Raw genomic sequence first — 17,632 nt, forward strand, 5'->3', positions numbered from 1 at the left:
CTAGCGCAGATAGCCCTCGTGTAGCTTTGTCAAATTTCAAAAAACAAACAAACAGTTTTTAGGTTAATTCAAAACAATTTTACAGAGATAACCTTTAATTTATTGCATATTTTAAATAGTTATTTCACCACATATTTTTTATAAGCATAATTATCAAATTGTGACTTTTCTATAAAACAGAGTAAAAACATTTTAAGATCAACACTAATTTTACAATGACCCGGCATGGTCAGGTGGTTAGGGCACTCGACTTGCAATCTGCAGGTCGTGGGGTCGAATCCTCATCACATCGAAACATGCTCACCCGGTGTTCGAACTACGACGCCAGTCCTACTCCCAGATACTCACCTCCAACAGAATTTGGAGGTATGAGAAACACCATACGAAACTACTACTACTAATTTTACAAAAAACGTTCCTGGTGTTAAACAGAAACATAAAATTTAACATCAGAAACTATGTACACATGATCTGTTTTAAATGCCTAATGCCAGTGAAACCAGTGGGTCTAATAATAGTTACAAAAATCATACTAGATTGCAGATACTTCTTTTTACATTCTTCATAATTAGTCCATTGCAGATTTCAGGACAGAAGTGCGTAAAAATAGCAGTTTTCTGTCAATAAATTTGTGAAAGATACAATAAATGAAATATTTAGTTAAATACAAGAAATTAATTTGGCCTACATAATAGAAATTTAGTGCAATAAAGTATTTTAATTACGACAAAAAATAGTAACTGTTGGTTAAGCACTTTCCTTTTAATATGTATATATTTTTTTACAGTTTACTCTCTAAAGATTAAAGTAAGGGTGTGTCATGATATAAAAGACTATTTCGTTCAGATAGTATTGATTAATTTAGTTCTGTGAGTGTTTTATTATTGTTTAGTTTTTGTTATAATAAGAATTAAATGTAGATGATTGTAGAAAGTTTTGTTGATAATTCATTGATGTTGAGAATATTGAATGTCACATGCAATACATTGATGTCAAGAATATAGAAGGTGGACAGACGATTAGGTAATAAAGATAAAATAGCACGAGACGAGTGAGAAGCAGCAGACAGATAATAGCAAAAGAGAATAAAGTTGGTGTGAAGTTAACTACCGTAGAAGTGATAGGCCTAATAATTGACATAGGCCTAATGTTTAATATGTTAGAGTGAAACTAACAGTAGAAAAGAAGATAAGAATAGTAATTTTATTCCATCAAAGTGTTGTTCTAAAGGAATTGAATCAGCCTGGGTACACTTTGATAAAAGGAACAGAGGATATTCAAAAGAAAGAAGACCAAACGATTACGGTAATTTACACCACATTTGTAAGTGAATCACAGAGAATAGTGAGATAGAAATAGAGAAGATGGTTCAGCTTGTCAACTGAAATTCTAAAGTAACTGAATAGACCTAAGTGGATATTTGACAAGAAAGTGAGAACTACATGTATAGTATTTATGATATGCCCATAATATCTATAGTGTTGAAGAATTTATTGTACATACGTTAACTTATTCTGAATATATATATTATTTTGAAAACAAGTGAAGTGCATGCTGTTTATTCATCATTGAATTTATCACTAACATGTCACAGACACCTACTGTAGAATAACAACAACAACATACTATATACTTATACTATTAAGAAATATAACTAAAAGCCTTTTTATTTTTACAATTGGCAAAGATCAGATTTTAAGATTCTGACAGGATGTGGTATTAGTCTCGTAGAATGTATCATGCATGATCATTATATGCTCTGTGTAAACAATCAGAAAGAGACTTTCAACAGTCTATATAGTTGAGCCATATGATTAGTTTTATTCTTATTTACTCAAGTTTTTTTCTCTTGTTGTTTGACTGTAAGAGAAACCAAAATTCTAGCCCATTTTTTTTGCCTGACATTAGGAACTATGGACAGTCATCATAAAGAACCCCTGACTCAGGGAGGAGGAGGAGTTTCTACTTCTGTAATAGTCATAGTTGTGGTGGTTCTCATTCTGTTGATACTTATCATCATTGATGTAACATGCTATTTCCGCTACAAGTGGGGATTATTGCATTTTTTGAGAAATAATGCCTGTGGTAAAGCTTCCGATGGCAACAGAAATGAAAAAATTGCCCTTGACGAAGAGAAGGGCAGGTAAGAACAGTTTATTGGATTCAATTAATGGAAGAACTCTAGTATTATTTGAACCCAAGTAATATATGAATGTAGTACATGATCAAAAATATTGTTAACAGTGAGAGTATCCAGATGATGAAACAATGCATTTTCATCTTTATACATAAGAACCTAAAGAAAAGTATATTTAATCAGCTATACTCATTACCAGGATGCCTTGCTCTGATCGGTTGTTAATATTAACTAGTAACTATTTGCAAGTATAAAAAAGAAATGTTTTAACCATTTACAGTATGAACTTGCATTCATTTAGTAACTCATTGTCACTAATTTTGCAATTTCAACTTGTGAAACTGCATCACATGATTTGCCTTTCAGCAGTGCTGTTAAAATCCTAAAGATCATGACATATTTCATTACTATCTGTGTTTGTTTAGTACAAGGCTTAAGTAACAAATGTTCTTACAGATATTTCTTGTAATTTAAATAAGTGTAAATAAGACCATATTTTTTATGTAGATACTTTGAGTGATGTCAAAACATGAAAGGCTAAAGTATAATGTTATTGTCATGGGAAAATGTGGAATTTTCAACTGTTTAGTGTTTGTTCATGTACATAATTAAATAAAATTGGAAACATCTGTAAATAGATTATGAAGTAACCATATGGAAATTTAAGAATTTATATGAATATATCGGGAATAGTTTTTAATTTTCAATCTACTTCAGATTCCTTAATAAGTTATGTACTGTTATAAATATGGTTTGAAGCTGTGTCTTTTATCTTATGTATATGAATTTTTCTTAACCTGTTTTAGTTATTTAAACTGACAAATGATTTAGTTCTAGTGTTGGTTTGAAATTCACTGTCTTATCTATGTTGTTAAAATTATAGAATTATTTTTGTTGCATACTGTAATGAAAGACTAACTATTGCATTTAATCAGAAAGTAAAATATCAAATTCAACAATATTTGTCATGTTTTCCATATGTTTCTTGTAATTCAAATAAATATAAATAGGGCTACATTTTATACTTAGATGCTTTGGTTGATGTCAAAGTAAAAGATTGAAGTATAATATTATGGTAATAAAAAATGTAGAAACTTCTCTAGAATGGGTGTTATGTGATAAGTTTCCAAACAATGTGTTCCTAAGAATAAGATTAGAATTTTAAAATGGTATTAAATCATTGTTAAAGAAAGTATCAAGTATTTGGAAAATGTGTATTTTAAGTAAAATTAATAAGTCTTAAGAACACTAAAAGGATTTTAAACTTCCATTTGTTCTTTTAATAAAAAAACATAAAATGTAGGTTTTAGGGTAAAAATATAGAGATACTGTCAACCAAATTTACTTTTGTAATTATGTGTGTTTAGTTATTGTTTTCACTAAATATGATTTTAAATAGTTCAGTACTAAGCCGAGGAAAATATATCACAGAAACTTAAATACTTTGAGATAATCAGTCTAAGATCAGTCATATCAACATTCATTATGTCATAGTTTTCTTTCACAATTCTCTAAACATATTTAAAGAAAATGTCCATAATTTTGCTTATTATTAAAAAACTTATGTTATAATTAAAACAAAAAAGGTCATTTTAATTTAATTAATGATTTTATGCTAGTTTCAAAAAAAGTTTTTATAAAGTATGTTTCAATTATATTATTCTGAAAAATTAGATATTTTACACTTAGTTGGCTTTCTCATGGCATAATCATAATGAAAATTAGAGCACACTTCTTCATATAAATTATCAGTCAAATAACGTTTCCTGCTTATTAAAATGTTGAATGATTCTCTGTACAGTTTAGTGATTGGCTCAATTAAATATAATTGATTAAATTGATTAGTGTCCTTTAAAATAATCAATTAATCAAAATTATAATTAAATTGATTAATGTTATGAAAATACCTAACAAATCAAAATTTTTTTCTCATTATTACTGTTTTAAATTATTCCAACTATCCAAGTAATCAAAATATTGCTATTATGATTTCTCATTACTAGTTTCATTTAATTCAAGGTTCTTCAGCTTAATTGTTAGTCTCATATGAATAATTGATAATTTAATGTAATCAAGTGATAAGCCTGACGATTAATTGATTGATAAATTCCACTAGTTGCCCAGCTCTAATTCTCAAGTTCTAACACCAAGAACTAAGATAACAAGTCAAACTGTTACTGATTTTCTCTCTTTTTGTTTTGTTACACTTAATATAATACTTGGTTTTCTTCAGCTTTCCAGTAAACGTGGATGAAGTTAAAAGCACAGATGAAGCTACTAATTCTGCATCTCCAGTTGATGAGTAAGAAACCCCGCCATTTTCTCTGCATGTGTGTGCATGAAAGCATGAATGTGTGCGTGACTCATTTAGTAGACTGATGTGTATTGCATGTAGATCATTTAGTAGTTGTCTTATAATGTGTAGATAAACATTACTTATGTTAATGACTATATTCATTTATTCATCTTTACTCTGACATAGAAAGGTTGGACTCAAATCACAAAACATCAATCAAGATGTCACTCATTCTTCTCCACTGTTCCCTATCTTCTGCCTTCCTCTTTAAATCACCATAGTCTAGTAGCATCACTCACTACTTTTGTTTTTATTCAGTAATTTTTCTTCCATTCTTTTTCTAAGACTTGTTTCATCTAGTCTTGTTCTGTAATTATAGGCCCAATCCATTTCTTTTACTTTCTTATTTTTTCCAGTGAATATCATTTTGCAGTCTCTAGTACAATTATCTTCTTTGCTGTTCATCTCATTTTCTCTATTTTTTCACCAAATCCACGTTTCAAAACTTTCTGATCTTTTGATGTTATCTTTTCTCAAAGACCACCTTTCCTCTGTGTGTGTCACTTCATTCTATACAAGGATATAATCAAATTTTTTCCTCGGTGTTCTGTGCAATATCTTTGTTAAAAGATGTTTCTTCTTTCTAAATATTTATTTTTCCATTGCAATTTTTGATTTCATTTCTTTAATGCATCATATGTTCAAAATGTTTGAAAAGCTTTCTATTTCATGTATTAGCTTATAAATATGGAGTCTACTTGCAATATAACTGATAAATTTGAATCTTTTCTGCTCTGTGAAAATCACTCGGATCGACTCAGTTAAGATATTGAAAATTCATATATAAATCTTTAGTAGAAATACTCAATTAAAAATTCTGATTTTTTGTGTACAATAAACTTGTAAAGCTTGCTATACGTTTGCCAAGTTTCGTGTACATGCACATAAGGTTAAAGATGTCCAGGACTTTACGTGTTGTACTAGATATGACTGGAACTACAATCAGCCAGTATTTTGTAAATGGTAATAATCTAGTGTAAAGTGAGCCTTTAAAAATGTATTATTTTGAACCAGCAAAATGCCAGTTTAACACTTAATTTAATGGGTCATGCCACAAATTGATTAAGCTGAACAAATTTGAATCAATTGAAAATAATAATGAGAAATCATAATGGCAATATTTTAATTACTTAGATAGTTAGAATAAAGAGAAACAGAAATATCAAAATCTATTTTCGATTAGATGATTATTTTTGTGACATTATTTTAATTTTGAATATTTGATAATTTTAAGAAACACTAATTGATTATATTGAGTTAATCACCCAACTCTACACGGGTTAATAGACTTACTAAGTAGTTACACCACATTATCCAGTGCTTAGTGGTGAAATATTTTGTTCCTACAGACTGTTAAAGTCACTTCTGAGGTGTAAAGATCATTTTTTGTAAACTTTTTATCAAAATGTGTAAATCTCTCCAGTATGCACTACAAATTTTGTTAAAGTCACTCCATTAACTTTTTACCACATACAAAATTATCCATGAATAATCAAGCTTTATTACATAAGCAGCGCATTTTTCCTGATGCTTCTTTATGAGGTACTTAACACTCTTTGTAATAACTTAGTAATGTATTCTCTTTTCAGTGAAAAGAACCTGCTCCACAAGTCTGATGAAAAAACAAAAGATGATGAGGTAGCTCAAGAAGACACACCAATGATTCTCCAAAATAGGTATATATTTTTTAACTTGAAGACCCTTTTTGAAATATACAGAAAAAATTGGATTTCTAAGGTACCAGAGTACCACCTTTCTACTCTTACATCTTTATTTACATTCACAGCACTGAACTAACTAAGGAATTCATTACCTGGCTTAGAGTAACATACAAGTTAACTGACTAGATCATGCACCTGCTTTTTTTATATATGACTCCAGTTGTTTCCTAAACTTTCAAGAAGGTTATTATCATCAAGGCCATACCCATTACATTATTCTTCCTTCCAACTAAGTAGCAATACAAATTTCTAGAAATATCTTAATTAAAGACATCTGGAAGAACCTGAAAGTTTGTCAAAAGCTTTACGAGTGAGATTTTCTAGCTTCACTACAGTTTGCATTTTAAGTCAAACTATGTCTTCCATGATATACACGTAAAAGACATAAAGTTTAACACACAGAAATAGTTAACTGAATGTTTTATGGTCAGAGCAAGAATAATTACCTTGACCAATACAGAAAAATAAGTTGAAATACAAAAAAAGTAATGTTTCAGAGTGACGATTTCTTTGGTGACAGGTTTCAGTACTATATCTTAACTCTATTTATTTTTCATTGCAATAAGCTGTAACTTTTAAAGCCTGATTTCTCAAGCTGACTTTTTGCCGTACGGGAGACATAGCTATACAAACATCAGTTTCAACTGCACACTTTGAAAATAAATAAAATAAGATACTGTTTTATCTCAGCAGCATTTTCTCTTATTTTATTAGAAACAGATGCTCAAATAGACTTACATATTTACACTACATTAATGTCATGAATGCTTACCATATCTAAGCAAGCATTTGTGTGTATGTGTACAATGTACAAACACAGAGACTTTGGTTAGTAGGAGATCCAACCATAGTAGGAGAACAGTTACAATGTAAAGCACTTTCATTGGCACATTTAGAAATAAGTGTTAATCACCATACTATGTTGATATCTATGAGTATACATAACAAATGTTACTAACATAAAATAAATGTCAACAATTCAGCACACAAGAAATTTTTGAGAGGATAAAACAGTAAATACACGCTGATTCTCTTTAGTTCATTGAAGTGAAAAATCACAGTCTATTGTTCTATCACGGAAGATGGGTTGTTCTCCCTCACTTTATGTCTGTTTTAACCACTGTGATGGGTCTCCATTTGCAGACTTATTCTATTCTTTTCAAACCTGAACACCTGGCTTTTGCTGGATACGTTTGATTATCTTGTTGTATGCAGACTTTTTATTCTGTAGCCCCACGTACAGTATTTTCACTATCTATATTTGACTATTTTCATGTATGTGGGATCATCTTATGCTTTCTTCAGAGCACATTTATAGGTTTTTAACACATAAAATCAGAATGCAAAGTTATCCATGGCAACACACCTATATGTGTGTTGAAGGTATGTTCATTGGAATTTATGAATATAATATGTATTTATCTTAGTGTTTGTGGTGCTCTAGTTATTCTAGCTGTTATCAACACTTCTCAGTTGTTTACTTTCAAGGTATCGCCATGCATTATTTTAATAAACCAAAAATGAGTGAGCAAATCAAATCATTTAAAAGATATTTCCTAATTCATAAATCCACCTTATAGTTCAGGAAGTAAAGAGTGCAAATCTCTTTCAGCTTCCATACATTTTTCTGTCTTTTGCGATTACCTTCTGTTGTTCACATTGTTGATGTCCTAGGCATTATATCTACCAAAATCAGCTGGCCTAACTTTTAAAACCTAGTGAATTTCAATATATGCTGCAGAAAATCTGTCTTCTCATCGGGTGGATTAGAAAGTATGGGTCACACCACCCTCTTAACATTAATCTATAGAAAAACCCAGTGCTTTAACTGCTCAGAGTGGTCTCTCATTCTCAGCCATATTGCTGATATAGCAGTTATTGCTGTGCTTCTATATGGGTTACTCATTTGGGTGGCATCTTCTCTTTCCCTGCTTCTTCATAAACAGCCAGGGAAGGTTCAGTATTTCTTTCCTCTTCATCTTTATTCATTGGATAACAGGAGTACTAGATGGTGCTCTCAACACTGTCAAAATCCTTGACCTTTGACTTGTTCACTCTCATAGGATATCAAGCACTATTTGGTTTACAAAATATAGCAGTATAGGATATTTTTAAAAAAACAATAGGACCAAATGCTAAAACATAGGATCCATTTAGAACAGAAACTCATTAATACCTGCGTACTTGTATTTCTTTATGCAGAAATTCCTATTTGTGTAACAAAATCAATTTTAAATAAAATAGACTGAACATATATTTGCTCACTTTTAAACAAACATGTCCAGGCTGTCAGCCCAGTTGGTGTTTTGAAGTGAAACTGTACTCTTGCAACAATGTGATCCGGTGTTCATTTATAGCTTCTAGTTCTGTGGATTTCACTAACCATTTCAGTGATGCGTCATGCACTCGGTCAGAACATTCAGAACCATACAAGTAGTGTTAAAAGTACTTAACAAATACTGCTACTGTGAACAATTCTTTCTTTATGTTATAGTAATAGTGTTGTTTCAACATGAGTGTAGGGCTCACACACATACTGTAACACACACTACACTGTCCTGTATTTATGCTTTTTATGTGACTCTCACTTAAGAATTCTGTTTGATGAAATTCAAAAAACGTGGAATGATTTCACAAGCTTACAATTTTTTTAAAACTTCTAAATGAAAGCTGTTATGAGTACACAAAGTTTCAAACAGTTCTAAGTATTAACACATTTTTTTGTCCATATCTGTTGGTTATACTTTAAAATAAAATTATCTGAAAACCTCAAAATAAAAAAAATGTTCATTTTCAAAACCTTAACCCACAATATAACTAAAAGTAGCAGGATAAGTGGAACATTACTAATCCAGTTGAAAAAAAATTACAAACTATATTTAGTGCATAGAAATATATTAAATGTACACTTTCATAAAATATGTAGTTAAATGCTTAGCATGAAGCATGAAAATCTCTAAACCATTACAATCTCTGAATCTTTCTCTAACTACAATTTTGGCCGGCATGGCCAGGTGGTTAGGGCGCTCGACTCGCAATCTGTGGGTCGCAGTTTCAAATCTCCATCACACCAAACGTGCTCACCCTTTCAGCCATGGGTGTGTTATAATGTTACAGTCAATCCCAATATTTGTTGGTAAAAGAGTAGCCCAAGAGTTGGCGGTGGGTGGTGATGACTAGCTGCCTTTCCTCTAGTCTTACATTAATAAATTAGGGATGGCTAGTGCAGATAACCCTTGTGTAGCTTTGTGCAAAATTCAAAACATATCATTGGACATTTATTTAAATTTTAATAACAAACCAAACAAACTAACTACAATTTTAATTTATGTGCTATCTTTGAGCAAAAGGAAAGGTGAATTAGACAGTATTCACCCAGTCTGCCAATGAATGAAAATAGCTCTTTAAGCATATGATTTGTAAGCTGTTGTTAACTAGAGAGTCCCGTTTTGCTATTTAATGTAATAGTTTATTATCAAGTTCATAGAGTTAGTTTAAAGCCATTCACACTTTCATTAGTTTATTTTTCATTAAAAACAATGGTTGGGAGAATTTGCTGCTTGCATTAAACCACTCTAATATAGAAAGTATGTAGATGACATACATTTCCCATTTTTTAATCTCAGTTAATGGATTTTTGAAATACTAGAATAAGCATCACCCAAACATAAGAATTACAGTTGAATGTGAACAACAGTGCAGTTCGGTGTTTTTGGATACTTTAGTATATAACCAACAAGGCAGTTGTAAAGTTGGTGGTTATTCTAAACCAACGTTTAGGTCTTGATAGTTTTGCTTATAAGGCATTTATATGAATTTGACCAAAGTGCTTGGTAATACATTTACAAAATTATAAACAAATATTCTTTGTTTTATAACAAAATAATTTGCATTATACAGTTTCTAAAATGTAATGAACTTGATAATAACTTCATTAGAAGCATTATCAGTTAAAATTTAAGTGTACGAACTACTGAAGTTTTTAATTTTATAGCTCAAGAAACCAACAGTAATAGTTAGTTTCAATCATGTGTAGAATACATTCTCAGATAGAAATCAAAAGTGTGATCAAGTCTGTTGTGAGAATATCAAGTTTTTTTCCATTTCAGGAATTTGATACCTAAAATAAAAAGTATCTGTCATTTACAAACTTACATATCCAAGTTGTGGATAGGAATATATAAGCTCTACCATTAAGTGACTGTCTACTCTTATATAAGCTCTACCGTTAATTGTGACTGTCTACTCTTATATAAGCTCTACCGTTAATTGTGACTGTCTACTCTTATATAAGCTCTACCGTTAAGTGACTGTCTACTCTTATATAAGCTCTACCGTTAAGTGACTGTCTACTCTTATATAAGCTCTACCGTTAAGTGACTGTCTACTCTTATATAAGCTCTACCGTTAAGTGACTGTCTACTCTTATATAAGCTCTACCGTTAAGTGACTGTCTACTCTTATATAAGCTCTACTGTTAATTGTGACTGTCTACTCTTATATAAGCTCTACCGTTAATTGTGACTGTCTACTCTTATATAAGCTCTACCGTTAAGTGACTGTCTACTCTTATATAAGCTCTACCGTTAAGTGACTTATAAAGAAACATGCTTTTGGGAACATGAGAATTTATCTAGAATTGCATCACACATTTCAACTAAATGTAATGCTGCTGTTACTAGTGACAACTTTGTGTTTATGATCTGTCACTTAAGGTTCATGAAAGTCTGACTGTTGTGAACCTGAAGACGAAACTAAACCAGTAAAATTTGGTGATACCACATCTACTTCAGCTGTAAGCTGGCTCTGTTGCTTTCATATTTCTGTTTGGTCTTGATGTCTCAGAATTATGTCATGAAGTATACCACTTTCATGTTTTCTGTGTTAATTTGACATTTCAGTAATATTTGTATTACTTTCATCTTACAGTGAGAATGACACTGTGATTGAAGAGGATGACAAAAACGAATACTCCAAGGAGTCTAAAACAAGCCTACAGTAGCTACAAAAAACAATACTGTAATAGCTCAACTGACCTAACTTGAAACAACATTGTTTTTTAATCTTTACATAGGTTTTACCAAAGCCACACACTATTTTTAAAGCAGATTTTTTTTATAATTTTACAATCAAATATTTTTTGCATTGCTAGACATGAAAAAAAAATTGTTTTATTGGTCATAAACTACTTGAAATTTTAGGTTTGTAAATCCATAGGCTTAGCACATAGTAATAAGGGTTTGATAGTAAGAAACTGCTATATAGGATTTTTTCCCCTAACTCAGCAGTTCTTTGCATTCACAAATTGCAAGCTGTTTTCCTTTTGTTAATATAATAGACAAAATGCTCTAATATTAATTGTATTTTGTCCGACAGCTTATTTCAGTGATACTTTAATTTTATTTTTTTCATTTTGTTCATTAAAAGGAAACAGGTATTAATCATTTTTTTTGTAGAAAGTTACTGTGTTTCATTCTTTCATATATATTTGTAAATTGTATTCATTATTTGTACAAATGCAACTATTTAGTTGGATATTGTTGTGCTAGGGAACCTTTTATTGGGGTGAAAAAGGGGTAAATTTTGTTTTACAAAAATACTTACCAGTAAATATTTCTAGTTTATCTTAATAAGTAATTGATTGTTCAAAGAAAGTATGTCAGTTATCATTGTGATTAATATGCTTCTGATAGAAATTAAATCAAAAATATTTTTTGAGGTTCTTTAACAGATATATAGAGTATAGCTAGTATCTATAATACTTTGTCGTGTGTTTCTATTTTAGCCTACATGACAGTTTAGTTGAACTTGAATACAATGTTGTAACCTGTTACTGACAGTTATAGTAAGCTAATCCTAGCAGTCAACATTGATGTTTTTATTTCCTTGTTGTTAATATAAAGTTTCTTACATATTACTTCATATGTTGCTCACATGAAAGAGACCTAACATTCTAGTCTTATTGTGGTCAAAATTTAGTACATGCGCCATCTAAGTCCGTCCAATAAATAGGAGCATAGAACCAAATAAATCAAATTTTTTCCCTCTCTGTCATTTTTTGAAAAAAAGACTAACTGTTCTATTGACTTCTTTCAGAGAATAGTCTTGAACTTCAGAACTGCTTGATTTCCTCTTGGAATAACACACCCCTTGCCATTATTATTTTAGTTCACAGATTTTTTTTTTGTCACTGGGGGCTCGAAGTACCTTATATGAAAGGCAAATAAAGTGTTTTGTAAATAAATATCGTTCAAACATTTAAAACTGGGTATTTCAAAGGATTTTAACATCATGCAGCTGAAGGACTTTTGGGGGTTATAAAGCTTGAAAATGAATGTAAATCTATGAATATTAAACTCTGACACTGAATAAAGACATTTTCTGCTATCATGAATAACATAAAGAGTAATTATGTTCTTACGTATTAGAAATAAGAAAATGGTAAGTTAAGCTGCTGATTTTTGTAATCATGATAAGAATAAACAACAACTCAAAACAGGAGAGAAAAGATAATTAACACATTTACTAATTAATATTGTTTCAACACTCTTAGTTTAACCATCTATCTTTTTATTGAATGCATAACAGATTTTAAATATTAATAAGTAAAAAGTTGATATAACTAGGGGTGCATATCTCATCATAGCAGTCGATACGATACGTATCCAGATATTGATGCCTCGATATGATACGTATCTAGATACAGAAGTTTTACCAACGGTTTGTTACAAAGTTTGTCAGTCTTGTCTGTAATTTATTATCTATATTACTAACATTGTCTTATTTAAGTACTTCACACTTTATAGTGCTTTTTCAGATCCTCAGGTTTGATCAACTAAATGGCAGCTGGCAAGAGAAGTAAAATAAAAAAAGTTAATATCTGTATCTATTTTGTTATTGTTAATTTGTTATGTTACTTTGCATGTAATGTTTTTGATAAAAGAAATGAAGACAACATGTAGTACTCAATACTCATCTTCCTTTATTGAATCATTAATTTTTAGCAAAAATACTTTATTAGGAATTCAGATTTTTTTCTGTACAAAAGACTTATAATGTTTACTGAAAGCTTGCCAAATTCGTGAAGATACCTAAATCGTATTGTATCATATCGGGCGATTTATCAATACAATCGTATCACGGCTTCACGATATGATACTTGTATCGTATCACTGTATCACCATACTTTTAGATATAACTAATGCTATTCTTTACAAAATAGCTGAGAGTCAGATTAACTGTATTGTGAATAATTCAACGGGGGCAGGTTATCCACTTGTAGCTTTCACATCTTGATATTAAATGTTCTTTAGGTGTTTTTGTATGATATCCCATTTTTGGTATTAATAAAAGTCTCGACTAATAGCATTGAAAATTATTGATGATACATTGAGGTATATTAATTCAATTTTATTATTTGTACTTAATTCATAATGTGATAAATAAACCAATTATTGGTTTTAAACATTCATGTTTGGGAGATCACTCTTGTCTGTGCTTATTTTCTACTTCACATAAATTTAAGTGTTAAAAAAGTTTAATACAGCACACTAACTGATGTGCTTCCTTAAAAAACGTATAATTTTTTGCCTGTGTATTTGTACGTTTATATAAAAAAAAGTTTCTAGCCTGTTGTGCTATGTAAATGTGTATGAAAATAAATCAGTCAGTCAATCTTAAGCTCAAGTCTTCAGTTTTTTAAACAAAAAAATAATAGATTTAAGGATTGTAAATGTCATCAAATCTCCTTACTTGCAAATGAATACAAGCAAAGCATATATTAGTTTCACGTAAGTTTGAAGAGAATGATGACCGACATTTAAACTTCCAAATATCCTAAAATTCATTTCTACATTCCTCATTATTGTTGACTATAACATTTAATACACTTAGTTACAATCCTTAAAATTCAATATAGACAAATATATCTTTTTTTTGTTTTTAAATTGTATACTTATGCACATTACAAAAGATAGTTATAATGAAATGATTTTCTCTTTTTGTATTGATTTTTGGTGAGTTCTATAGTATATCATTTGAAAGAGCACTTACATGTTTATGGTATATTTATAAATTATCAATATTTTAGTAGCAGCAATATTTATTTCTTGAAGCTCCAATCTTAAGAATATAAAAACCAATACAGGATTCAGTCAATAATTTAGGAAAAGTTTGCGTGCTTATAATCATAATTTTTCCGTAAAGTGGTGACATTTGGATCATAATTTTATTTTAACACTTTATGATCCACACCTATACATTTATGCCAATTATGGTCATGGAAAAACCCTTCCATGGACGATAAAGGGTTAAGAATTGTTTGGAAGGATGTTTTTATAAAGCTAATAGTACATACCTCAACAACTTACAATATGTTATGTATTATTTATCACCTTTTTTTTTCACTTAAGCATATTTAAATTGATGGTTTTTGTTTGAGCATAAAACTTCACAGTAGGCTACCTGTGCTGTGTCTGCCATAGGGATCGAACCTCAAATTTTATAGTTAAATACCCTCAAGTTTGCTTCTGAGCCACCATGTGATTCAGTTTATGGGGATGACCTTATACATAGTATACCACACTTTTATGAGTCTTGAGTTTGTTTATGGGGATGACCTTATATGTAGTATACCACACTTTTATGAGTCTTGAGTTTGTTTATGGGGATGACCTTATATGTAGTATACCACACTTTTATGAGTCTTGAGTTTGTTTATGGGGATGACCTTATATGTAGTATACCACACTTTTATGAGTCTTGAGTTTGTTTATGGGGATGACCTTATACGTAGTATACCACACTTTTATGAGTCTTGAGTTTGTTTATGGGGATGACCTTATATGTAGTATACCACATTTTTGTGAGTCTTGAGTTTTATATACATTCATAAATCTATTTATTTCTTAAAGAGGAATTAAACACTTTTTTAAGGTTAAATTCTTACTTATATTTGTAGATGCATGTATTTTCCAGCCAAAATTGATTGTAATAATAGAGAGAAAATACTTGCTTCTCTGTGTCACTCAAAAATGTTTTAACATTCTACAGTGGAATTCTTTCTGGGAATGATACAGAAAAATTCTGTTGGTAGGCACAACATCACATTCATTTAGATAGTAGTTGGTAATACCACTCAAGTTGCGGGATCTTGTATCAATGTTCATTTATTTGACTATAAAGCCTTCTTCTGGTTGATCCAATATACTCTTGGTATTCAATGGATGTTATTCATCTTAAAATTCATGAGCTCATTTATCCTACATTCTGTTAGAAGACAGATTTCAACTGAACTTGTGAATATAGCTTTTCTTAACTTTCTTCTTAATAATGTACAAAATAGTGCTTAAGTAGGGTATGACTAAATTAACATTAACATAACAACAGGTAGAGTATTGAGTTTTTCACCATGGGTGAGGGATTATTCTCTTTAGGAAGAACAGCAAAAACAATTTCTTGAAATCATTTGTTTAATATTCTTAACCTCTGTTTGAAAAAGATCTCAATTTATCAATATCCTAAATACTCTATAAAACAGGGTTTAAAAATATGGTCTTTAAAAATTGAAAGAGTGAAACATTCAAAATGTTAATAAAGTCCAGTAAAAGTCGGTTTTGATACACTTTAGTGGTAAATAAAAGTATGGAGACAGCTAAAATGTGGGTTCCTCATTACCAAACTTTAGCAGTAAGTATATTGTTACGCCTCCAGTTGTTAGTTAATTTTCCGTAAATTCGTTCCAACGAAACTTTAGCGACACAAGTACTTTCATAAATAAAACTGATTTATTCTTTCCGAATACAACTTTACCGATACATTTAATTTCAACAGTCGCTCTATAACAACGCAAGAACGTCTCACGTGCTTGTGCTCGACAATACTTAGTTCAGTTACACACTCTCTGACTGCAGTTCAATTACTCACTTCACTGTTCGTCACATTGTGACCATCTTATATATACCAGACTACCCCCAATCTAGTAGTCTCCCGATAATTCTCGAAGGTTCGAGACGGACGTGGCGTGATACTAGTCACGTGACCTCGCTGACGCAACAATATCATGGTTATTTAAGATATAAACATCTTAAAATTAGAGTTTATCATTCTGTTGAATAATTTAACTATTTTTTTCAGTTTGTAAATGGTAAAAATCCCAATATCAAGTTTAAATAGCTCATTGATAAGATTACCAAAGGTTACAGTGTAAATCCACATTTGACTTGTTAACCTGTACCATTTTAGACATTTCCACAAAACATATATTTGTTAAATGCTTACGTTTAAGCCCTAATAACAAAACTTACTTACCCATGAACTGAATTCTTCATCAGACACATACTGAACATTGGTCAAGAATGACACATTTGCAGTTGACTCTCTTAAACTTTCAAAATGCTATGCATGATATATATATATATATATTGCATTACTGTTATCGGTCCAGGTTGTCAACTTATTGTCATAGCGGATAATGTCTGTGACAGTAGCACCCAAATGCGTTGGGAATATCCCATCTATCAGACAAAATCCAAACGTTGATGTTAATCTAGTCAGCCATCATGGAATATCAAATAAATAAGGGTGAGAAGCTGAGTGATTACACCCACGACGTCTCAGTTTCTATTGCCTTTCACTGTCTATAGCCAGTTGTGGGAATGCAGCTACTCATAAATTTCTTAAAGTAGAAATGAAACCACCCTAACATAAACTCCCAACATCCACCCTTACATAAAGATATTAAATAGAACTATAAACTCTACTTAAAAGTTCTTATGTAGTTCTTACTCCCAACCTCCTCCATTTCCCATAAAGAGTTATTCAAAAATAACACGGGAACGCCGAAACAAGCCCAGCTACATGAAGTTAGTCTTTCCGTCCCGGTATACTGAATAAAATTATTTAAAAATCTATTATCAATCTATCCTTAACAGTACCTTTGATTTAAAATCTTTCAGGCCTCAAAGAAGACTTATAGTTAATCAGGGGCGCTCAGAAACAGTTATTTCTCTTCAGCTCCGCTCACGAAATGAAGGTTATAGTTCATAAAGAAATATTAAAGGCATAGCAGCTGGTATGATACGTACTGATAAGCTGTTCTGGTTTTTATATTTAATTATTTTCATGCGCGTATTTAAAAACTAATATTAATTGGGCGGGTAAAATACTATCTGACTAAATATCTAATTTGTAAGAAGCATCCAGTAAAAGCAATGACTTAGGAGAAACGAGAAGAGAAGAAGAGCTGGGCATTGTATTTTAGTCTTGAAGTGTCGGAACAGCGTTTTGAAGATGGAAGCACGTGGTATCCACGCGTGTTTGTTTATACACGTTGTGATGACGTGGTAGAGCCTTTCCTACTGTGCCTCTTGTTAAACTTGGAGATGATCATCTTGCTAAGGTACGAGAATTCTTGCGTAG

At 30.9% G+C, this 17,632-nt stretch overlaps 1 protein-coding gene across 1 annotated transcript in view; it reads left to right on the forward strand.

Annotated features, from left to right (window-relative positions):
* The window catches only part of LOC106468705 (fasciclin-2-like), a 29,019-nt gene extending 16,408 nt beyond the window's left edge, over nt 1-12,611 (forward strand). Inside the window, exons 11-14 of the mRNA XM_013929145.2 lie at nt 1,909-2,143; nt 4,371-4,439; nt 6,083-6,169; nt 11,144-12,611. Of these exons, the coding sequence (XP_013784599.2) occupies nt 1,909-2,143; nt 4,371-4,439; nt 6,083-6,169; nt 11,144-11,216 (464 nt within the window). The 3' untranslated portion in view covers nt 11,217-12,611. The remainder of the gene's footprint in view (nt 1-1,908; nt 2,144-4,370; nt 4,440-6,082; nt 6,170-11,143) is intronic.
* The last annotated feature ends 5,021 nt before the right edge of the window (nt 12,612-17,632 follow it).

This window comes from Limulus polyphemus, unplaced genomic scaffold (assembly GCF_000517525.1).
Source record: "Limulus polyphemus unplaced genomic scaffold, Limulus_polyphemus-2.1.2 Scaffold3124, whole genome shotgun sequence".
In the NCBI taxonomy this organism is placed as follows: Eukaryota; Metazoa; Arthropoda; class Merostomata; order Xiphosura; family Limulidae; genus Limulus; species Limulus polyphemus.